Genomic DNA, 25,675 nt, shown 5'->3' with positions numbered 1-25,675 from the left:
TGAAATTTTTACACTTCATCGGCTAAAAATGTTGTGCGAAACATTATCGTAAATGTGGTCCACTTTGGTTAAGATTTGTGAATCATTATTTTAGTTTCTGAAGAGTGAAAATAAGATCTCTGGTGGTTAAAAAAAAAAAACCAACAAGCTATTAATCTATTGCTTTATTCATTAATTCAGTCAACAAATTCTAGACTTAGTGATCTAAAACTCACCAGAGACTCGGCAAGACTGAAACTTATATAAAGTTTGTCAGGAAAAGAAGTATAAACCATAAGCTAATGATTTAATCTCAAAATAAGCAAAATATTTGGTTTATATGAATAGGAGATAATATATAGAGAGGCAAAGATTATTATTAACCATTCTCTAATTGGCGATTGACAATGGAAAATTCTGAAACAAAATGTGAACAGACATCTAGTATCTATTAACTTTTATAATAAAATTTTCATAACTAAAATAAACTTTATAAATTTTTTATGAAAATTTCAAAGTAAAAGTGGCACGGGAATGAGTAAGATAAGGCTATCGTTAGTTACATTTACCATGTTAAGTTATTTTGAGTTAGTTTTCCAAAGAATACTCTAGTATAAGTAAGCACTCACAATATTAACACATTTGAATACAATTTTATCTTTCTTTGATAACCTAAAAGCACAGCAGACTCTTAAGACCTTAAACGATTAATAACAAATAACCATTTGTTACAACATTAAAAACCTGCTTATTTTTTCATTGTGGGAATGGCAATCCACTCCAGTACTATTGCCTGGAGAATCCCATGGACAGAGGAGCCTGGTAGGCTATAGTCCATAGGGTCGCAAAGAGTCGGACACGATTGAGCGACTTCACTCACTCACTCTGGTTCAATTTAAGTTTTCTGTATAATGGCATGCAGTTAAACTCCAGCTTTTTCGAACCCTCAGAGCTTGAAAACACAATGAACTTAAGTCAAAAGAACTGACAACCTACTAGTGTAACAGGAGGAAAATCATTTTATTTCAGATGCAGTGTCTTCATCTAAACTTTAGATAGTGATACCACAGCCTATATACGGCTTGGGGGTGGGGAGGAAGCATGTGCAACCACTTGTTATACTATTTGATAATAACTCAATGGACACGAACTTGGGCAAACTCCGGAAATAGTGAGGATTCACTATTGTGAATAAAGGTTGCACAGGCAGGGCCTGCTGCAGTCCATGGGATCGAAGAAAGTCAGACACAACTTAGCGACTGAACACCAATCCCCCAAACAAGAGATTCATTACTTTGCTAGGAACCCAAGTCTTCATTCCTCCCCTATCAGAGACCTATCTAACAGACCCATCTCTTACCCAGAGGTACACTGCCTATCTATTTGTCTGGGTGATTTCCTCAGAGGACACAAGCAATTGCCTACCTTCTATAGGATATATACTTCTGCATTATCGGTTATTTTTGACAACTCGGAAGGATTATTTTCTATCTCTTCTTATTCCTTGATTATCTTTCAGTATCTGTAGTTTCCTCACCCTCAATGCTGTTTTTAACCTCTACCAAATTTTGTTACAGCTGCTAAGACCCACATACCCCTATCACTAGAACAATACTGGCCAAGACATCTGAAAAGGGAGTTGGCCAACATGGGTTCTCGGTGGCTGAGGGAGCTGCCACACATTGGCCCAACCAGGACCTCCACACCACAGACTCCACTACAAACTACAACCATTGCTTTCCATTTCTTTTTTTCCTATATGCTTTTCTTATTTTCTGCTTCTTTTCCTCACTTCCAGCTTTCAGGAGAAAAGCTTAACTTTTGCGGACAACTCTGTAGATAAGCTTTAGATCAACAGGACTAACAAAATCATAATTATTAAATTATATAGTTTCCCGGTGGCTCAGTGGTCAAGAATCTGCCCGCCAAGGCAGGAGATGCAGGTTCCATCCCTGGGTCAGGAAGATCCCCTGGAGAAGGAAATGGCAACCCACTCTAGTAGTACTGCCTGGGAAATCCCACAGACAGAGGAGCCTGGGGGGCTACAGTCCATGGGGTCACAAAGTTGGATACAACTGAGACAGCACACATAGTCTGGCAAGGAAAACATAATGATGAGTGAGGAAAAGAAGAAAAGAGTTGAAAACTTGTAAAGGTTTTGTTTTGCTCTGTAACAAGTTGTATAATCTTTTCTACAGCCCTGAAGATAGGAGGGTAGGTGATGCCTGGGCTTGAATCCTTGCCCAGGTACTAAGAGCTAGTTGAGCAATCTGCATAAATTCACCTTGCTTTTGCTTCCTACACCTATGAAAACAGTACTATCCACTGGTAGGGCTGTTATGAAAGCAAAAGAGTCAGTACACACAGAGTGATTGGAACACTGCCTGGCACACAATACATATTCAAAAAAGTTAAATTGCTAAAGGTAGAAATCTTATCAATTCACATCATGATCACAGTTGTTTTGCTTGTACTCTTCTATTGCTGTAATCAACAACAGCATCGATATTTATTAGTCAAAATATTTTGTTATAAGTACAGTGGCTGAGAAATGTAACACATAATTTTTTCTAATGATATGCTATTTCTCTGGTTGTGGTTCAGTTGCTAAGTCACATCTGACTCCTTGAGATCCCATGGACTGCAGAACGCCAGGATGGTCTGTCCTCCACTATCTCCCAGAGTTTGCTCAAACTCATGTCCACTGAGTCAGTGATGCTATCTAACTATCCCATCCTCTATTCCCCTCTTCTCCTCAAGTTCTCAATCTTTCCCAACATTAGAGTCTTTTCCAATGAGTTATATCTTCGCATCACGGAGAAGGCAATGACACCCCACTCCAGTACTCTTGCCTGGAAAATCCCATGGGCGGAGGAGCCTAGTGGGCTGCAGTCCATAGGGTCGCTGAGAGTCAGACACGACTGAGCGACTTCACTTTCTCTTTTTACCTTCATCCACTGGAGAAGGAAATGGCAACCCATTCCAGTGTTCTTGCCTGGAGAATCCCAGGGACGGGGGAGCCTGGTGGGCTGCCATCTATGGGGTCACACAGAGTCGGACACGACTAAAGCGACTTAGCAGCAGCAGCAGCAGCAGCAGCAGCTCTTCACATCAAGTGGCCAAAGTATTGGAGCTTCAGCATCAGTCCTTTCAATGAATATTCAGGGTTGATTTCCTTTAGGATTGACTGGTTTGATATCTTTGCTGTCCAAGGGACTCTCAAGAGTCTTCTCAAACACCACAGTTCAAAAGCATCAGTTCTTCAGCGCTCAGCCTTCTTTATGGTCCAATTTTCACATCCATACATGACTACTGGAAAAACCATAGCTTTGACTAGACAGACCTTTGCTGGCAAAGTAATGTCTCTGCTTTTTACTATACTGTCTAGGTTTGTCATAGTTTTTCTTTTAGAAAGAAAACTGCGTTCTGCAGTCCATGGGATCTCAAGGAGTCAGACATGACTTAGCAACTGAACCACAACCAGAGAAATAGCATATCATTAGAAAAAATTATGTGTTACATTTCTCAGCCACTGTACTTATAAGGAAATATTCTGATTTAAAAACAAGCATCTTTTAATTTCGTGGCTGCAGTCACTATCTGCAGTGATTTTGGAGCCCAAGAAAATAAAATTTGTCACCATTTCCACTTTTTTCCCATCTACTTGTCATGAACTGATGGGACCAGATACCATGATCTCAGCTTTCTGAATGTTCAGTTTTAAGCCAGCTTTTTCACTCTCCTCTTTCACCTTCATCAAAAGGCTCTTTACTTCCTCTTCACTTTCCACCATTAGAGTGGTATCATCTGCATATCTGAGGCTGTTGATAGTTCTCCCAGCAATTGATTCTAGTGTGTGATTCATCTACTTGACATTTCTCATGATGTACTCTGCACAGAAGTTAAATAAACAGGATGACAATATACAGCCTTGACATACTCCTTTCCCAATTTGGAATCAGTCCATTGTTCCATGTCTGGTTCTAACTGTTGCTTCTTAAGCTGCACACAGATTTCTCAGAAGACAGGTTAGGTGGTCTGGTATTACTATCGCTAAGAATTTTCCACAGTTTGTTGTGATCAATGAACCAAATGATTTTCTGGAATTCCCTTGCTTTTTCTACAATCCAATCCAATGGATGTTGGCAATTCAAAATCTCTGCTTCCTGTGTTTTCTAAATCCAGCTTGTACATCTGGAAGTTCTCAGTTCACCTACTGCTGAAACCTAACGACGGATTTTGAGCATTACTTTGGCAGTATGTGAAATGAGTGCAACTGTATGGTAGTTTGAACATTCTTTGGCATTGCCTTTCTTTGGGACTGGAATGAAAACTGACCTTTTCCAGTCTTTTTCTCAGTCCACTCCTGAGTTTTCCAAATTTACTAACATACTGAGTGAAGCATGTTAACAGCATTATCTTTTAGAATTTGAAATGGCTCCGCTGGAATTCCATCATCTCCACTAGCTTTGTTCCTAGTAATGCTTCCTAAGCCCACTTGACTAAACACTCCAGGATGTCTGGCTCGAGGTGAGTAACAACATCATGGTCACTATTTTGCCCAGTTCTTCTATGTATTCTTGCCCCCTCTTCTGAATCTCTTCTGCTTCTGTTAGATCCTTACCGTTTCTGTCCTTTATTGAGCCCATCTTTGCATGAAATGTTCCCCTGGTATCTCTAATTTTCTTGAAGAGATCTCTAGTCTTTCCCATTCTACTGTTTTCCTTTATTTCTTTGCATTGTTCACTTAAGCAGTCTTTCTTATCTCTCCTTGCTAGTCTCTGGAACTCTGCATTCAGTTGGGTATATTTTTCTCTTTTTCCTTTGTCTTTTGCTTCTCTTTTCTCAACTATTTGTAAGACTTCTTCAGACAACCACTTTGCCTTCCTGCATTTCTCCTTGGTGAGGTTTGGATCACCACCTCCTGGACAATGTTACAAGCTTCCGTCCATAGTTTTTCAGCCACACTCTGTCTACCAGATCTAATCCCTTGAATCTATTTGTCACTTCCACTGAATAATCATAAGGGATTTGACTTGGGTCATTAAGGTTATTTCTCTTAAAAAACTGCATTCAATAACCAACTCTTACGTGAAGGGCTGAATAAAAAGCTAAGAAAGTGCACACATTTCCTAAGCATGTTGGGAAGTACACACACACAAGAAAGGAACACTCTCTGCTTAGGCAAATTAGCATGCCACACACTGTTTTCAGTATGGCACCTCAAAAACTTTGTAACAGTATCTTTAGATAAGGTCCAGTCAGAAAACAAAGCCCCAGAATCATCTCATTATTTCTGCCTCTTTGCCCCTTTTTAGAAAGCATGCACTGAAAAGCCTAATTTTAGAATGTATGTGGGGCAGTAAGAATCATTAACTATATGTAACCATGATAATTAATGTTACTTCATTTAGTCCCACAAAATCCTCAATCTATTACCTTCATGAGAACAACATCTTCTCCACTAAATTTTAAGTATAAGAGTTACAAATAAATGGATAAAAATAGAGATCACAAAGTTACTATGTTAAAAACTGCATTACAACAGTGTACTACAGAGAGGCTTCACAAATACCCTTTCTATTTTCAAAATTCCAAATTTAATTCAGCAACTTCTCTCATCTAAAGAATAGTTAACAGTCCTGTACTGAAAGCTTCTTGAATGATACAAAAAAACTAAAAAGGGTAATTTCTACCTTCTACTCATGTACCAACTGGGTGATAATCAACAGACAATGGATAAACAAAATGTGGTATATATCCATACAGCAGACTATTATTCAGCCTTCAAAAGGAAAGAAATCCTGACCCATGCTACAACATGGATGGAGTAAAGACATTATGCTAAAGTGAAGTAAGCCAGTCACAAAAGGACAAATATTGTATGATTCTACTAGCTTCCCTGGTGGCTCAAATGGTAAAAGCATCTGCCTGCAATGTGGGAGACCCAGGTTCGATTCCTGGGTTGGGAAGATCCCCTGGAGAAGGAAATGGCAATCCACTCCAGCACTCTTGCCTGGAAAATCCCATGGACGGAGGAGCCTGATAGGCTACGGTCCATGGGGTCGCAAAGAGTTAGACACAACTGAGCGACTTCACTTTCTTTCTTTCTTTCCACTTAAGAGTTACCCAGAGCAGTTAAATTCAGAGACAGAAAGTAGGAGGGGTAGGGGAAACAGAATGTTACTATTTAATGGGTTGAGAGTTTCAGTTCTGGATGAACGAATTCTGGAGATGAAGGTAGTAATAGTTAGACAGTGTACCAATAAGCATACTTAATACCACCAAATTGTACACTTAAAAATGGACAAAAAGGTAAAGTTTATAAAAAATGAACTTAATAATTCTTCTACATAACCAAAACAAAAAGAACAAAAACAAAAATCAGTGTTAATTTCAAGTGAATGAATGCTATTTGGGTCATTAATGAAGGAAATGTCTTAACTCACTTCAAAAAACATTTAAAGGAAAAATTATGACATTTTTCCCATGGAGTTTATAACATATGCAGATGAAACACATATGAAATTCAACACAGAGAATGGAGATGGAAAGAAGGAAATAGTGGGCTATGAGACTGCAAAATTTCTACATTGTACGTGAAATGGCATAATACTGTACTAGGTCTAAGTAGACCATATAAAGTAAGGACGTATACTGTAATCCCTAGGAAAACCACTGAACAATTTAAGATGGAATTCCAGAAAATAAAATAACCCAAAGAAGACAGGAAAGATGGAGAAAGAGGAGATAATCACAAAATTTTATAAAATGTTAGACATAAACCCAGTCATAATGGCAATTTATTAAATGGTAATAGATTCTACAGAAATTACATAGTGGCAATAGTTATATAACTTGTTTTTACATTATAAAAGGGTGAGTGTTATGATATAAATTATATCTCTAAAAAAAAAGCTGTCTTTAAAGAAAATAAGACTGAGGCAAACCAAAAACTTTATAAGGCCAAACATTAAAATTAAAAAATACAGATGATCAGAAGGATTGAAAAAGCGTGGCGTGACTACACGCTGGCCACAAGAGACATGAGTCAGATGGAGAAAACCAAGCCCTGCCAACAGAAAGCATAGGACATCAGTCTTTCAAATCAAACACTGAGCAACTTGTCCAAGATCACAGAGCTCCGAACCGGCAGAGTAAGAACTTTAACGCGGACTCCAGACGGTGGTAATACCAGCAAGCAAGCAGACAGAAAGGAGAGGGCGGAGAAAAGTGTGAGTATAAAATTCCAACTGTTTTAACCTCAAGCCAAACGGAGAAAGAAACCTTCCTACTGAAATTACCCCCAAGCCCCATAACTCTAAACGAATCTGCCCTAAAGACTCCCTAAAAACAGAATATTTCTCCTTCTCAGGCATCCGATTTAGAGCATTTCTAGGCTGTATCATCTTTCCGAAGCTGAATTCTAAGCCAGTGCATTTTCAACCATGTCCTCAAACGTCCCACACACGTTACGTTATGAAGGACAGTCACCAGATCTCTCCTCTAAATTCAGGAAGACACTGTGAATTCAACAGAAGATCCCTGAGAGGACGCCAACATCCGTGACTGTTCTGTAGTTTCTCCCAACTCACTTTACCTGTAACACCAAATCCAAGCCAAGAGTTACTTTCACTGGCATCCTAGCTCAGGAGACCAGAAAACCAAAAGAAATATTCTGATTTTAGACCTTAACAATGGTACACCAATTAGAGGGGGGACAGGGAGTCAAAAGAGAAACAGTTTCCACCAACAGTTAAAATAGGTGCCAGACAAAGCAGTCAATTCAAAACAAAACACTAACAATTCCATCTAGTTCCAGTTCATCTTAGAAGCAGTTCACAATATTTACTGAGACTGGGATTAACAAAGACTTTTGTAAGATACTATGCTCTCATTTTCAGGCTATGGTTTTTCCTGTGGTCATGTATGGATGTGAGAGTTGGACTGTGAAGAAGGCTGAGCGCCAAAGAATTGATGCTTTTGAACTGTGGTGTTGGAGAAGACTCTTGAGAGTCCCTTGGACTGCAAGGAGATCCAACCAGTCCATTCTGAAGAAGATCAGCCCTGGGATTTCTTTGGAAGCAATGATGCTAAAGCTGAAACTCCAGTACTTTGGCCACCTCATGCGAAGAGTTGACTCATTGGAAAAGACCCTGATGCTGGGAGGGATTGGGGGCAGGAGGAGAAGGGGACGACAGAGGATGAGATGGCTGGATGGCATCACGGACTCGATGGACGTGAGTCTGAGTGAACTCCGGGAGTTGGTGATGGACAGGGAGGCCTGGCGTGCTGTGATTCACGGGGTCACAAAGAGTCGGACACGACTGAGCAACTGAACTGACCTGAACTGATGCTCTCACTTTCAGGCTATGTGACACTGGGCAAGGCACTTATTCTGAGATTGTTCTCTTTGATATAAATCATAAGATACCACACATTGTCAGAAAGATTAAGTAGGAATGTTGCAATGTAGGTGTTCCACATCTATTTCTAAAAGTCTGGGGGAAGGGAAGAAAATTTCTGTGCCACTTCTTTTCTTGTTAGTTTACTGGCTCAGTTGAGTCTGACTCTGGAACCCCCCTGGACTGTAGCCTGCCAGGCTCTTCTGTCCATAGGATTCCCCAGGTAAGAACACTGGCGTGGGTAGCCATGCCCTCCTGTAGGGTATCTTCCCAACCCAGGGATAGCACCTGCATTGGCAGGTGGATTCTTAACCACTGAACCACCTGGGGAGCCCCACTTCTCTTCTTAAAAACAAACAAAATCTTACTTCAGCAAATATGAGTGCCCTGTATAACAAATTTATAAGCAAATTCTAGCAGGCTAACACAAATGCATGCGTGCACTCTAGAAGAATACACATTTGGTAGCAGCAGTACCCACTAGGGATTTAAACTAGGGGCTGGGGTCAGACATTCACAGATAGAAGAAACCTTCCTTTTCAATGTATACATGTGACTTAAGTTTCTTAAGACGTTACATTCTCAAAACTTTTTTATTTTAGTATAGTAAAATCATAGACCTGTGTCCAAAACGGAAATTTCTAATAATGTTAAGAGCAGTTATGTAGTTAAAATTAGATGTCTATAAAATACAGTGTAGTATTAACCTTTTTAAGCCATGACATACATAATTAAGTCACACACAAAACATACTTCCATGAGCTACGCACATCACAACCTATGTAGATAAAATAAGAGTTATAAAACAACTTTGGGTTTGCAAGGTCTTTGCTTTTTTTTTCCTACTCAAAAATTTTTTTTTTTCAAATATGAGTGAACAGGGCATAAAATGGATTATTTTAAATGCACTCTTAATATTTTAAGAACAAAAATATTATTAAAGTCATTGGCAAACTTGCTAACTTTATAATTTTAGTATCAGTTGCCAAGTACTTAATACACACTTTACAATTCCTACACACTGTGGGTTACAATCTTGCAACTGAAGACCTATGACCTTGCAAAAGGGTTTCTTCACATTTCTTCCTACACAAGCCGATCGTGTGCTACCTCTGTTATTATAAACTGGGGGGACAGATTTCTGTGTGTTCTGGCTAAATTTCCTACAGGTATCTGGTCTTCAGTGTTTGGCTTCTGACGCTTTTCAACTAAGCAACTCATGGTACAGGGTTTTTTTAAGCTCTATGCACTTATGCTTATCCCACTGAGGTCAAGTCCTGATTCTGTTCCTTACCAATAGAGTGTGACTGCTGGCCTATCACTGCATCTGAGTCTCAGATTTCTTTTTGTTAAATGGTCGCATGAATTAAATGAAATCATATAGGTCAAGGTGAAAGTATTTTGCAGACTACAGAATCATGCATGTGTGTACAAGAATATAATATTATCAGATTATTAATCTCAACAGGAAAAACACCTAAACTCACAAAATACACATGAAAATAATATCAGATTTCCCAAAAAATGCTAATATTAACTATCTCATTCTCAAAAAAAAAAAAAAAAAAACTCTTTAATAGCTCTATTGACTAAAGTAATAATTACTAACACCTATAATGATAAGGTGATCTGCCTGGTAATGGCGGACTTTGTGCTAAGTTCGTTATACACGTGGTTTCTAACCTTTACAACAACCCTACAGGGTAGATGTTATTCTCTTCAGTTTAAAGGAAAAAAAATTGAGCTATTTCCAAAATTTGCTACTATGAACAACCTTACAATGAACATTTTTAAAGTATATCTTTGTAGGTGAAATTCTTAAGAGTGGAATTATTGAGTCGAAGAATGTATAAGTAATTTTGGTAATCCTAGCAAATTTCTGGAACAAAAAGGAAAAAGGGAGCTGAAAAAATTTACACTCCCATGAACAAGAAGACGCTTCCTGTTCAATTGCCTACACTGGATATTATAGCTATTTTTTAAATGTTTGGTTAATTCAATGGATTTTAAAAATCCATCTCACTATTGTTTTTTATACTCTCTATCTTACTAAACAGTCTCCAACAAAGAGAGACAAAAATACAATCATCATACCTCAACTGCTTCCCACAGTTCCTCTCTCCACCCTCAGTGCTAAGCATTGTGGATAGAATGCACTATCTGTATATATGCATATATACACTTATCTTTTAAATACATGGCTAAGACCCATACATGAGACGCAAATTATCAAATCTAACATGAATTTCTTATAAAGGCAACTACTGCAACTTATAATGTTGTGCTACATTAAAATATGATATGATAATATGAAAATATACATATATAAAAAACAGAAAGATAACAGAATACTAGGAAATCTTTTCAATGCGTGCTCAGTCGCTCGGTCTGACTTTTTGCAACCTCATGGTCTGTAGCCTGCCAGGCTCCTCTGTCCATGGGATTTCCCAGGCAAAAATACTAGAGTGGGTTACCACTTCCTTCTCCAGGGGATCTTCCCTACCCAGGGATCGAACCTGCATCTCTTACATCGGCAGGCAGATTCTTTACCAACTGAGCCACCTGGGAAGCCCCAGGAAATCTCTTTAAATCTCATTTAATCTTTAAACCACTCTTTCCAGGGGCTGAAACAAGATTTTGTTTAAATTATATGCAGTAGGGATACTCTATAATCTGATCTCACTTCATGTAAGTTAAGCATAAAGAATACTTAGCCTTGTAAAAAATATGTAAGTTTAGAATGCTTTTGACATTTGATTCATGGTACTTTCTAAAGCAAAAAAAAAATTGCATAAATCAGAAAAAAAATTAAGAAATCATTTTATTCAAAGCTGTAAACTAAAAACAATGTATAAGATGATAAAGAACAAATATCTTTTCTATCAACAAAGTAAATATTATGCTGATGTTGAACAGCAATAAAACAAATACAAAACCAGAAATTAACGGTGGGGGGGGGGGCTCTCCACATTTGATTAAATTTCAAACATAAGTCACACTATTACAGTAAAAGGAACTCCGCAGTAATTAAACTTAAAAATTTCTTTTCCATGTTCTGCTCATCTTTCTTGCCAAAGGTTGTCACCAACACAGTAGTCTATCACCACTATCTTGGAAAACAGATTCTAATACACCCAATTTGAGATAATAACTATTAGATTTCAATGGCTAATCACTAACCACACAATGTTGATATGAGTAACAAAATCAGTAAGCAATTTTATGTCATTCTGCTATTTTTACAGAATTTGGCAGCTATAGCCAGACATTTCAAAAGGAATAATTTAAATGGCACAGGTCAATGGGAAAAGTTTTAATGCTAGGAAAATTATATCCCAAGTAAGAATCTTGCCATGATGTACAAAAAGAGATTAGTCATCATCACGATATGTTTTCACGGTGAATAAAAACATGCGGCAATACCACTTTCCCATTACAAAACCATCCCTTCTGTCACAGGAGGAAAGTTTTCTTGTAGGTTATTCTATGATTCTTCATCTAATAATATTTCCTGAATCTTTCCGTAACATTCACTGAATTTACTACACAGAAATCTTTAGGTGATAAAAGAGAATCAAAGAATGAGAAGACCAAGTTTCTTATTTTAAGAGACTAAAATACAGAAACAATTTTAACATAATAGGGAAGGTGGTATTTCAATTCCAAGTAAGAAATTAAGAAAGAAAATGTCAATGCTCTAGAAGACAGAGGAAGACTAGTTCTCACCAGGGGGACATGGAAGACTATTCTGGCAGAGGTAACATGAGCTGTGCCTTCAGAGGGAGGTGGCAGTTGGAGACATGGAGTGAGGGGATGGGTGGGACCACTGAGGACAGTGGTGAGAAGGATGGGACAGAGAGAGCCAGCCACGTTTGGGAACAGCGCTCCGTCTGGCTTGGCTGAGGCATAGCATGGATAAAGGAAAATGGAGCAGATAAAAATAGAAAGATAAATGAGAAAGGAGGGTAGTCACACATTCTCTCCTCTTTTCTCTAACATGAAACGCCCAATGGCACAATCTTATCCTCATTAACAGAGAGTCTGAACTTCTTCATAACACTTTCCTCCCTGAAGTCATGTGAGTACCTGACGTATTTTTCACAGCATGACTGTGAGCTACTCGTGAGCAGGACACACACCTGATGCAATTTTATATCATTCTTAAATGCCTTGAACATAAGATAGCAACTAATCCTTTTTAATGACTGAATAAATGCATGAATGAACATATTAGCATTTCACTTCTCCCAGACTCAGATACTCCTCTGTACGAGGAGCTGGCAAACTTCTTCTATGAAGGGCCATACTGTAAATATTTATTTGCAGGCCATTCAGTCTTTACTACAGCTCTGCAACCCTGTTGTTCTAAAGCAGAAGCAGCCACAGACAACTCACCTGTTATCGCTGCGAGGCTGTGTGACAATAAAACTTAATTTATAATACAAAAACAGACTGCAGCTGCATTTGGCCTGTGGACCACAGTTTAGAGACCCCTCATTCACACAAACTTAAATATGTCATACTGTACAAATACATTTAAAATACATTCAAATCATTTTCTTACATAATGACAGAACCTCAGCCAAAATTTCAAACAAGATAATAAAAAGTAATAAACAGGAAAGTGTGGATATACTGCACAAAACCTGGGAGATCTGGACCCTCAGATACCTATACCTTATGTGCCCTCTCCAGACATTTCTTACTATTAGCCATCTTTGTGAGCTCAAGTCACAACTTCTTCAGGCCTTAGTTTTTAATCTATAAAGTAAATTGGTTGAAACAGATCATTCTGAGCTGGAACTCTATGATCTTTAGATTTGTCCAAATTAACTTTATGAATTTTAAGTGAAAATAGTCAATGCTATGGTTTTTCCAGTCACCATGTAGACATGTGAGAGCTGGACCATAAAGAAGGCTGACTGCTAAAGAATTGACGCTTTTGGATTGTGGTGCTGGAGAAGACTCTTGAGAGGCCCTTGTACTGCAAAGCAATCAAACCAGTCAATCCTAAAGGAAACTGACCCTGAATATTCATTGGAAGGACTGATGCTGAAGCTGATGCTCCAATATTTTGGCCACCTGATGGTGAAGAGCCAACTCACTGGAAAAGACTCTGATGCTGGGAAAAACTGAAGGCAAAGGAGAAGGGAGCGGCAGAAGACAAGATGGCTAGATAGCATTACTGACTCAATGGACATGAATTTGAGCAAACTCCAGGAGATAGTGAAGGACAGGGGAGCCTGGCATGCTGTAGCTCATGGGGTCACACAGTCAGATATGACTTAGCGACTGAACAACAATAACATCTTCAAAATGGTAATTGCATTCAAAAGTAACTTTGAATCAACAGAAGAACAAAATACAAGCATATTGCAGAAAAAAATATAATGTACTAAAATATTAAGTTAACACTGATCTAAGGAGTTTCTTGAAGCATTATTCAATATCATACTTTAGTACCCAAAAACTAAGGTTTCAGTACCATCTTGAATGTAGATGTAAACACACTTGGAAAATCAGTTTAATAGCAAATACAGGTTCACATGCCTAGTCAGGATGATGGTATCAGCAGGATACTCAGATCATTAAAAAAAAAACTTTTCCCACAATAAAGAAGCAGTAGTAAGATTTAATATTAAATGTCATAATAGGCAAAGGGACAAATACCAGAATCTTACTTCTGGCTTCACATTCCTGCTTATGGTGCAATAATTAATAAATCACTGGACTCCTGACATATTTAGCTAAAAGTCTGACATGTTTAATTTTAAAAGTCAAAGTCCACACAATGTGTAAAAAACTAGGTATCATTCATTATGTGTAATGATGATTTTACAACTTTTCCATTTTTACTCTTCAAATCAAGACTTTAGAATAAGTCTTCACTTTTCCCAAACTATATTCAAAGAATCATTTTGGGGTCAATTAAAAGTCTATAACTCACCACTACCCACGTTTACAAAAGCAACACCATCACACTGCTTTCTGAATTATAAGCTAACAGTTTCTCGCTAACTACAAACTTACCAAACGTTTGGCAAATTCTTTGTTTTCTGAGAGAAATCCATAACCTGGATGTACCTTAGAAATGAAAACAAAAAGCACTTTCAGTTTTATCGATTTGCAAAACCTTTATAATAAGCAAAACAAAGAGAACGTTAATGCATTTATTGTTCAAGGGCTCTCGAGTAAGGTTACTGACCTCTCTAACATCCTGAATATCTCTAACTCAGTTCAAACCCAAATGCCAAGAAATCACTGGCAGCACGCTGCTTCTGACCTAACCACAGTCAGGGCCGGCTACATACACACCTTCCTACTTGCACTTGGCTATGCTAGTCAACCCCACCCAAACTCCCCCACTTTTCCTGAGACCAACTTTGGTCATAAACATGGTAGGTCAAAGAGTTATGTTAAAGGAAACCTTTCACAAGATGGACAAGAAACTCTTAACTCCCCTTCCTTTATAGTACCAGAAAAACTGCTACTTTCCAACACCCTGGCTACTAAGCCAATGAATGTATTTTATTGCTGATAATATGAACATACTCAGCCATTACCCAATGATCAGTTTTCATCAAACCTAACTGAAATCAACGTTTGACTTTACTCTTTCACCATACTCTGGATTTTTCTTCTAATATTTGCCCCCTTTCCCCTCCTCATTCCACTCAGCCAATCACAACCACTCCATGCTCTCCTCTCTCACAAGCCACACTGCAACAACTTAAATTCTACCATCCTGTTCTAACCAAGTAAATTTGACCAAATGTAAATTTAGCCACCCTATTATTAGTATTAAACATACTTCTAGGAAAATAATTCTGCTACATGTCAAATTTCTAAGTGAGCCAATATCATAATCTAATCTAGAAGTATCTATGCATTTGAAATTTCTTTTTTTACCTGAATTTTTTTTCTCTGCAATTACATGATCAACTTGGTATAAAAAGATAGGATCTTTTCCCCTCAGTTTTAAACTTTAATCTATTTTTTCAATTTTTTATTTTATTTTGGAGCATAGGCAATTAATAATGCTGTGATAGTTTCAGGTGGACAGCAAAGAGATTCAGCCATACATATACACGTATCCACTCTCCCCCAAACTCCCCTCCCATCCAGGCTGCCACATAAGTATCTTCACATCTGAGATCTTTTAAATGTTAAACTAAGCTTTATGAACATGGTACAGAGTAATTTACACTACTACAACATATGAGAGGAGTTTCACCCCAACAATTTCATTTTATATAAACATTTACCTAAAGATTGTATTCTGGCAATCTATAGTTTTACTATACAGTTAAGAGAGTTTTATCTTTACAGGTTAGCAGAGTTTTACCTTCACTAACTCTGCTAATAAATTATAACATCTATAATAGGGGGTCATGAATTCAGTTTTTTCTTCAAACAGGCATCTTAGTAAAAGTTGCTGGGTTTTTTCCCAAAAGAAATGTGCCCACTAATTGGAACACTCCAGGCTAATTGCTGGTACTGGCTGCTTCTATCCAATTTCAGATAACTCTGCAGAGGTTTTCAACATTATATGTAATTAGTTCTCTGATACACACATATACACACACACAGCAACAATATTAATAAAACACTATGGCCAATCAGAAACTATTTTTTTCCTTGGATTCCACTCCATTCATACAGAATTGGGAATGGAGAGAATTGCCAATTTCTCCATGTAAATCATGTACATTCCATTGACCAAAAAAACCCAAATAATTACCAACTGCAATTTTATTTCTGGAAGTATAAGGAGGCACAGATAATTTCTGAATGATTAAAACAATTTAAGACAGGGTCTTTTGGATCTTATTTATGAAACATTTTTTTTTAAATACTATTATCACACTGAAAGGGTTAATACTCAAAACTAATTGGGATTTTTTTTTCCCCCTTCTCCTAGCAAATTTGGAAATGAACTAAAACTGCTCCCTGGTGTGAAAGTTGAACCCAACAGCCACCTGCGAGATCAGAGGCCAACCCTGCCAGTTGCCACAAAGCCTCTGACTCCCAGTAGCGGATTCGGCCACATTTCACTCATGTGACATGAACTGCAACAGCACTTTCGATCATTCTTTCCCTTTTTTTTTAAAATACAAACTCTAGCGTTCCTCTCACTACATATGAAACAGCTGCAGCAGAAGGGTTCATTCGGACTCACAGCTTGGGCCCTGGTGTTCCTGACAGCGTCCATGATGGCGTCCATGTTGAGGTAGCTCTTACTGGTGGGCGCTGGGCCAACGCAGACAGCCTCGTCCGCCATCTTCACGTGAACCTGAAGAGAAATCTCTGCGTTAACAGGGCCTCCCAGCAAAGAGAACTACCTGCATCTGCAAGCATACCCACAAGGGCGAACCTGAGTGCACGGCTGTCCTCAGATCTCTCTCTGAATATGCACTAGGAAGCTACAGTGTGGCAAATAAGCTCAGGGCTATATTAACCAAGATTTCATTTATTACAAGCGCACTGTCTAACCCGATCATTTCCACACCAATTTGATTAGGTAAAATCACAGCAAACAATTTTAGCATCCTGTAAACATTCACTTCATCTCTACATAAATCTTGTATCAAAAACTACCCTGTTACATGTAGCCAGGGTAGCCTAATATACTAATAACAAGCACTCCTGCCCAGTTCTAAGCAAACTCCCCAGGAAGTGGAGATAATTAGAGAAACTGAGTGAAGGGATGGGGTGAGTGTTCCTACACAGCATTAGGTCAGCACCAGGCACAAACTGAAGCTCCGGACTGAAGAGTTCAATACCACCACACATGTGCCAGAAAACCTTAAGAATCATTTAAACGGTCTCATATTCGATCCTCATCCATTTTAACCTTTCTTCCTAAAAGAACCGATACATGCATTAAGTTCTAAATCAACTCCAAACTGAAGAATATGTGCTGCATTTTTAAGACTATTTCCTCCACAGTGTTTCAAACCTATTTTTGTTTAAGAAACGCAAGGCATTCAATACAGAGTAGAGTAAGTTACTTACTTCTGAAAGCAATCTATTCTTTTAAAATGATGAAAGGGATTCATAATGTTTTTGAAATGGCTTTTCCTAGCAGTTTAAACTTATTTTACAAGGCAGACATTAAAAACTGGAACACATCCATATACCTGGGCATGTATGACCCTCTTCCAAAAAGTCTGAGGTGGAAAATAAATTTGGGTATTGCTAAGTTATATTCCCCAGCTATAAAGTAGTTTTTAAAGAAGCACTTGGTTTTAAATGAGATTAAAAAAAAAAAACCACCCAACTCATCTTTAAGAAAGTTCAGAGTTCTCTTTATCAATTCAATTCAATATTTTCAAACTATGCACAAAACTGTATGGTGTATTGAAACGTTAAAAATACTTACTACTCAAGGGATTTACAGATCAGTATTTTAACATCAAATACTCAAATCTACACAGTTCAGTTTCTTTAATAATATCCGAGGAAAGGCAGCCAGGCTTGCAAAAGAATCCTAAAGATTCCCAAACTCAAAGCAAGGCTCTCCTGTATGCCTTGCTTATTCCCAACTTCAACTTGCTCTTCTCCCCTCAGACCAGAATGTCCGCTTTTCTACTGCCTTCTGTCCAGGTCAGTCCCTATTAATAGCAGTTTTGTTGCTATAGTTGTGGTTGTGGGTTTTCTCTATAAGAAACTGAACACTCCTTTAGAAAGAATGCCTAACTCAGGCGGGGATGGTTTTAAAGGTAAATCCACACTTATTCTGTGCCTTCATCTCCCTCCAGGTGCCACTCAGTGTCTCAAGCTTCCCTTCTACCCGAGTCTTCAGATCAATCTCCCGCGATCTGAGCTTCCACAGCACCTGATACAAAAGTCAACCTTTCATCACCTCCTGCCCAGTAATGTCATTTTGACTGCTTTACAGATTATGTCTGTTAAAATTTATACACTCTCCTTTGCCAGATCATAAGGTCCTGCAACGCGGAAGTTGTCTTAAATTCCTTTTTCAAAAATAATCTCTCCCAGCACAGTTTGTTTTTCTTTTTTTGATGGTTTAGTATGGTTTATTAAGCTGTGCCTTAGTACAGATGCTGGGGCTTGCCCATGGTGCTCTTAATGTACAAGGCCCTGACGTTCTGCCAATTTTTCTTGAGCAATGATACCAGGAAGTTGACAGCTAAGTGCATGTTGTACACAAGCTCATCATCTGTCATCTTCACGTGGCCAACAGCCACTGCCAGACACAGCACCTTCTTCATCTGGAACTTGATCGTGGACTTCACTTCATCAACTTTGGCCACCATGTTCTCATTGTGGGTCAGCAAGGAAGGGAACTTGCCAGCCTTGTTCAGGCCTGGGCCGAGGATTCGGGGGATCTGCTTGATCAGAGACTCTGAAGCCAAAAAGGCATCATATTTCTTGGCCAGCTTCTTGACCAGTTTCTTATTCTTGTTGAGTTTTTTCAGTGCCTCGATGTCCATGTGGGGGATATCCACAGCCTTGGCCTCATCACAATGCTGCTGGTCCCCCAAGACACACACGGAGAACTTGGGGCAGGGAGTGGACTTAAGCCTGACGGTGCCCGAGAAACGTTTGTCCTTCTGAGGGTCATAGTTCTTCAGGCTGATCTGAAGCTCCACCGTCTCCAAAAACTTTCTGCGCTTGCGCTGGTGCCCGTGCAGGACTTCCCGCACCGCCTCGTAGAGGGTGTCGCGGGAGACTTTGCTGCTCATAGTTCCCTACGCCGCGATAACTGGAAAAGTCCAGCACAGTTTTACTGCTACAAGCTTTTAAATTTATAGATACACTTGAATGACTGCTTAACTTTCACTGTTAAGCCATTGTCTTTGAGGTAAAAGGCTATGCTAAATTAAACCTTCTCCAGTTGTAGTAATCCATGGCAACTAAGGATTATATGGTGGGGGGCAGGGGATGGTGGGGGTGGGATTGAAACATCTACACACGCATCCATGTGTATTGGTATGTCCAAACTTTCTACAATAAATATGCATTAAAAAGGAGGGGAACCCTAATAACATTTTGACTTGTTTACTTTCAGGCTTTTCTTTAAATATACTTCTGTAACCAAACTGCATATATAATGTTGCATCCTTTGTTTTTCAACTATCATCAAAATAGACACTCTTCCTAGGTTAGCACAAACTCTTACATGTAAACAAACTGAGAATCTAGCTCAAAGCCCATAACATGTTTTGCTGCTAAGTCGCTTCAGTCGTGTCCGACTCTGTGCGACCCCATAGACAGCAGCCCACCAGGCTCCCCCGTCCCTGGGATTCTCCAGGCAAGAACACTGGAGTGAGTTGCCATTTCCTTCTCCAATGCATGAAAGTGAAAAGTGAAAGTGAAGTCGCTCAGTCGTGTCCGACTCTTAGCGACCCGATGGACTGCAGCCTACCAGGATACTCCGTCCATGGGATTTTCCAGGCAAGAGTCCTGGAGTGGGGTGCCACTGCCTTCTCTGATAACATGTTTTAGCAAATCATTAATATTGTTTGAATAAACATTCAAATAAATACATCAAAAGCAGGTCAAAACTGCCTATGGACTTTACAAAAAAAAGCAAAACATGCTGTTTCTAAAGGGTTGGTCGGTTTCTTCTATTTCTCAGAAACAAATCTTGCTTTAAGGTAGAAGCATATACTAGCATCTCAAGTCCACAGTCTGGCACAGGCTCAGTACTAGCAAAAATATGTGGTAAAACCATTTGAGAGAGGAAAAAAAAACTAGGAACATTCTGCTGCCTTAGTGCCCAAGGAGATACTTATGAGCCAACCAGGAAAGAACAGTTTAAACACTTCCAAAACCCTATTTCAATTTGGTTGCTACTGTTCTAAATGACTAAAGTGATTTCTTTGGCTTAATAATATTAATACAAAGTGAAAGTCACTCAGTCGTGTCCGACTCTGTGCGACCCCATGGACTATATAGTCTGTGGAACTCTCCAGGCCAGGATACTGGAGTGGGTAGCTGTTCCCTTCTCCAGCAGATCTTCCCAACCCAGGAATAGAACCGAGGTCTCCCACATTGCAGGTGGATTCTTCACCAGCTGAGCTACTAGGGAAGCCCATGATATTAATACAAAACAAACTGCATTCAAGCAGTGCAGACTCTCTTCTGAAGAATGACTTAGCAGCATCACCCACACTGACTAGATGTATTTATGTCTCACAAATGTCAATACCCTGAAAAAATGTAAATTTCATTTTTATATTTCAATAGTAAAAGGAAAATATAACAATAATGGAAAACTGAAACTGAACTAGTGAATTAACCAGGGTATTGCAGACAGCAAGTTTCAAATAGAAAATCAGATTTTAAGTACTAAGTCAAGGAGTCAGTCTTCACAAACTTTTCCAATAGAAAAGTTTCCAAATGGGGTTTTATTTATTTTAAAGATTATTAGTTTCCTCCTCAAGCATTAGTTCTTATATAGGTAAAGAATCTACCTGCAAGACAGGAGATCCGGGTTCGATCCCTGGGTTAGGAAGATGCCCTGGAAAAGGGAATGTCTACCCATTCCAGTATTCTTGCCTGGAGAATTCCATTCAGAGCAGTCTGATGGGCTATAGTCCATGGGGTCCAAAGAGTCAAGACACAATTTAACGACTAACATTTGGAAAATTTCTGATTCTTTAAATAGGGGAAAATTACTTGTATCAGCCTTTTATTTTAGGCCAAATAACAATCTAGCAGAACAAGGATATGTTTTTAAATTTATGGGACTGAAAAAAATCATCTTCCTTATTGACTTTTTGTTTAAATAATTAAATGCTTAGCCATAGATAGGTTAAAAATTATGTCTGAATTTTAAAACTTTGAGTTAATGGAAACTTTCATATTAGTCCATTAGATGCCTGAGACATGATGTAAAGATAACTCTGCTTGGACCCTAATCTCAAACAGATTGCACCTAAGGTGAAAAGGAGACTAAAAAAAATAGACTAGACCAGCCCTATCTAGGGAAAGCAAGCCTTGAAATACCTGCTGAACTAGCAGAGAATGAGAAAGCTAAGGAAGACAAGCAGCACTAAAGATGTTTCTTCCCCACAGACAGTGAAGACAGACTTGGACACAGTGGGGCAAGGACAGGGCGATCTGAATGGAGAGAGCAGAGTGGAGATAAACACACCACCATAGGGAAACAGACGGCCAGGGGAAAGCCGCTGTGCGACGCAGGAAGCTCAACCTGGCGCACAACCAACAGGGGCTGACAAGGTCCACAGGGACTGACAACAGTGGCAGGGCATGGCCTTCACAGCCCTGAAGGGGCTCAGAGCACGGATGGCACAGAGAGCTGGTGAGCATGGGGGCCCCACGCTAAACTAGCAGAATGTGGCCACTGTGAGAAGGGCAGCAAGGTAGGGAAGTGGGGCTGGGAGAGGCAGCCTGACCTCCTGCTCTTGTCTTCAAACCCCCAACCCAAGGCAGAGGTCAAGGAAGCTCCATCCCACTGCTGGGCATACACACCGAGGTGACCAGAACTGAAAGAGACACGTGTACCCCAATGTTCATCGCAGCACTGTTTATAATAGCCAGGACATGGAAGCAACCTAGATGTCCATCAGCAGACAAATGGATAAGAAAGCTGTGGTACATATACACGTGGAATATTACTCAGCCATTAAAAAGAATACATTTGAATCAGTTCTAATCAGGTGGATGAAACTGGAGCCTATTATACAGAGTGAGTAAGCCAGAAAGAAAAACACCAACACAGTATACTAATGCATATATATGGAATTTAGAAAGATGCTAACGATAAACCTATATGCAAGACAGACAAAGAGACACAGATGTATAGAACAGTCTTTTGGACTCTGTGGGAGAAGGCAAGGGTGGGATGATCTGAGAGAACAGCACTGAAACATGTATGTTATCATATGTGAAACAGATCGCCAGGTTCAATGCATGAGACAGGTGCTCAGGGCTGGTGCACTGGGATGACCCTGAGGGATGGGATGGGAAGGGAGGTGGCAGGGGGGTTCAGGATGGGGAACACATGTGCACCCATGGCTGATTCATATCAGCGCATGGCAAAAACCACTACAATATTGTAAAGTAATTAGCCTCCAACTAAAATAAATAAATTAAAAATAAAATAAAATTGAAAAAAAAAAGAGATACACTCCACAGATGTCAGTCTCCTGAAGACTGATCCATAAAGGAAAAAGTCTGATAGAATTAATCAAAATTTAAAACTTTTGTACTTCAAAGACAATATTAATAACAATGCAATTCCACTTCCCACCCGACAGGATGTCTATAATCAAAAAGATAATGACAAACATTGGTGACAATGAGGAGAAACTTGAACCCACATACTCTACTAGTGGGAATATAAAATGGTACAGCTGCTTTGGAAAACAGTCTGTTAGTACCTAAAAAGTATAGTTATCAAATGACCCAGCAATTCCACTCCTAAGCATACACCCAAGAGAAATGATAATATATGCCCATGCAAACACATGGACACAATTGTTCATAACAGGCTTATTCATAATATCAAAAACTGAAAGCCACCCGAATGGCCAGCAGCTGGTAAATGGACAAAGCAAAATGTATTCGACTCATATAGTAGAGTATTACTCGAACAAAAAACGGCCACAAACTGATAAATGTAGTAACATAAATCTCAAAAACATCCAAAATTGGGATAGGAGTATGTCAAGGCTGTATATTGTCACCTGGCTTCTTTAACTTATATGCAGAGTACATCATGCAAACTGCTGGCTAGATAAACCACAAGCTGGAATCAAGACTGCTGGGAGAAATAACAACCTTAGATATGCAGATGATACCACTAATGGCAGAAAGTGAAGAGGAACTAAAGAAGCTCTTGATGAAGGTGAAAGAGCAGAGTGGAAAGGCTGGTTTAAAACTGAACATTCAAAAAACTAATATCATAGCATGTAGTCCCATCACTTTATGGCAAATAGATGTGAAAAAGCTGGAAACAGTGGCAGATTTTATTTTATTGGGCTCAAAAAAATCACTGCAGATGGTGAATGGAGCCATGAAATTAAAAGACCCTCGCTCCCTGGATGAAAAGCTATGACAAACCTAAACAGCATATTAAAAAGCAGAGACATCACTTTGTTGACAAAGGTCTGTACAGTCAAAGCTATGGTTTTTCCAGTCATCTGCGGATGTGAGAGTTGGACCGTAAAAAAGGTTGAGCTCCAAAGAAGTGATGCTTTTGAATTGCAGTGCTGGAGAAGACTCTTGAGACTTCCTTAGACAACAAGAAGATTAAACCAGTCCATCCTAAAGGAAATTAACCCTGAATATTCACCGGAAATACTGATGCTGAAGCTGAAGTTCCACTACTTTGGCCACGTGATGCAAAGAGCCAACTCATTGGAGGAAACCCTAATGCTGGGAAAGATTGAGGGCAGGAGAAAGAAGGGGGTGACAGAGGATGAGATGGTTGGATGGCATCACTGACTCAATGAACATGAGTTTGAACACACTCTGGGAGACAGTGAAGGTCAGGGAAGCCTGGTACACAGCAGTCCACGGGGTCGCAAAGAGTCAGACGTGACTTAGCAGCTGAACAACAACCACAAAAACATTATTCTACATGAAAAAGCCAGACACAAAAGGCCCACTATTAAATAATTTGATGTATCTGAAAATTTTTAGAAAATGCAAAACTACAGACAGAAAGTGTATCAGTGGCTACCGAGGTGAAGGCGGCAACAAGAGTGACTGCAGATGGACACAAAGAGGTCTTTCTGGGTGATGGCTACGTTCTAAAACTGGACAGGGTGAGGGCTGCACAAGTCTAAAAAATACACCATGATTCAATGAAATTGTTAAGTAAAATCAGGAAATTTCATATAAAAATATTTTAAATCCACTGTGCTGTGAGGTCTAATGAGATACTCCTGGTACACAGCACAGTGCTATATGCTATTAATTTTTGATTAATGACTAACCAATAAAGAGAAAGTTAAGATTCACCTGACAAAGAAGATTCCTGAGACAGAAGCCAACTGAGAAGGGCATTCCAGCAGTACAAACACTGTACCAAATGCACGGAGGCCTGGGAGGGAGTGAAAATGGTATGGAAGTAATAAGCATCGAAGCAGAAGGAACCAGTGCTGCGTGCTCCAGACAGACCAGAGAAGGGAGGCATTTAGAATAGCTACTGGATCCAACGAGCCAGATCTCTGGCAACCTTGGGGACTTACTCGAACAACAGAAATAGAAGCCAGACATCCCTCGGTTGAAGAGCAAATGGGAGGCAAGAAAAGAAAGGCAAACTGCAGGTGACGAGTCTTTCATGTGGCTTAACAGTAATGCCAGGGAATGTTGGGGGATGCAAGAGTATTTTACCTTCTTCTCTAACTGTTGGTAAGATGCAGTACACATACAAGGTATTCAATAACACTTCTTCATTGCATATTGATAGAGCTTTTCAGGGAGATGTCCTCACAGAAATACCTAACAGATGTGAGTGTGTGTGCCCAGGCTCACAAACTTGACTAGAAGCCCCTAAGATGGAAACAAAACCACTATGAGCAGCCAAACACACAGCTGTGAAGACAAAAGACAACCTGGAAAGAGTCTGCAAAATTTATAGAGATTCAGTAGAAAAAGTTCTGGAAATAGAAGGTGGTGATGGTTGTACAACAGTACAACAGTGGCATTAAACACACAATGCCACTGAATTGTACAATTAAAAATAAAGTGATAAACTTTATGTAATTTTACAGTCTTTTAAAAAACTATACAGATTCATCACCACTTGCAGACTATCACTGACAAGCGATTGTGAAAAAATGTAGTTTCAGAACTTATATAGTCTGCTACACACACACACACACACACACGTGCTGCAGTTCATGGGGTCACAAAGAGTTGGACACGACTTAGTGACTAAAAAACAAGAAGAAAAAAATCCAACATGGGAGGAAAAACACAAACACCACAAAAAAGAAAATATCAATAATGAGAATGTGGGCGTAATCCTAGCTTGTAATCATTTTCCATCTACTAAAGAAAAGCTACCACACATTCATTTAAGACTCTAGTCATGAAAGCTTGCATATACATATGTAATTCTGAGTACGGATTTCTAAAACAATGTTAGAGTGAGAGTCTAGGAATAGAATTAAGAAATACTCTCCATTGTAAGCAGTGTATTTTTCTTAAAGTGTTCCCAAACCCTAAGAACAGTTAAATGTCGGTTCTAATAATTTAAATACAAATAGCCACCAATTCCATAAGCTCTCGAAAACTCCTAGAACCTGCCCAGCACCACCACTGCTTCTGAGGTGCCGCTAATTGAT

General features: G+C 39.2%; 1 protein-coding gene and 1 pseudogene across 8 annotated transcripts in view; both read right to left on the bottom strand.

Moving 5' to 3' along the window:
• The window catches only part of PCCA (propionyl-CoA carboxylase subunit alpha), a 378,400-nt gene that overhangs the window by 299,116 nt on the left and 53,609 nt on the right, over positions 1-25,675 (bottom strand). For all 8 annotated transcript variants that reach the window (XM_068984257.1, XM_068984256.1, XM_068984261.1 and 5 more), the window contains 2 exons: positions 16,564-16,677; positions 14,415-14,468 (listed from right to left, as the gene is read on the bottom strand). In XM_068984257.1, the coding sequence (XP_068840358.1) occupies positions 14,415-14,468; positions 16,564-16,677 (168 nt within the window). The remainder of the gene's footprint in view (positions 1-14,414; positions 14,469-16,563; positions 16,678-25,675) is intronic.
• On the bottom strand, positions 18,440-19,094 carry LOC138089207 (large ribosomal subunit protein uL1 pseudogene; annotated as a pseudogene).

This window comes from Capricornis sumatraensis, chromosome 12 (assembly GCF_032405125.1).
Source record: "Capricornis sumatraensis isolate serow.1 chromosome 12, serow.2, whole genome shotgun sequence".
Taxonomy (NCBI): Eukaryota; Metazoa; Chordata; class Mammalia; order Artiodactyla; family Bovidae; genus Capricornis; species Capricornis sumatraensis.
Note: the sequence above shows the minus strand (reverse complement) of the source record. Positions and strands in the feature narration are given on the sequence as shown.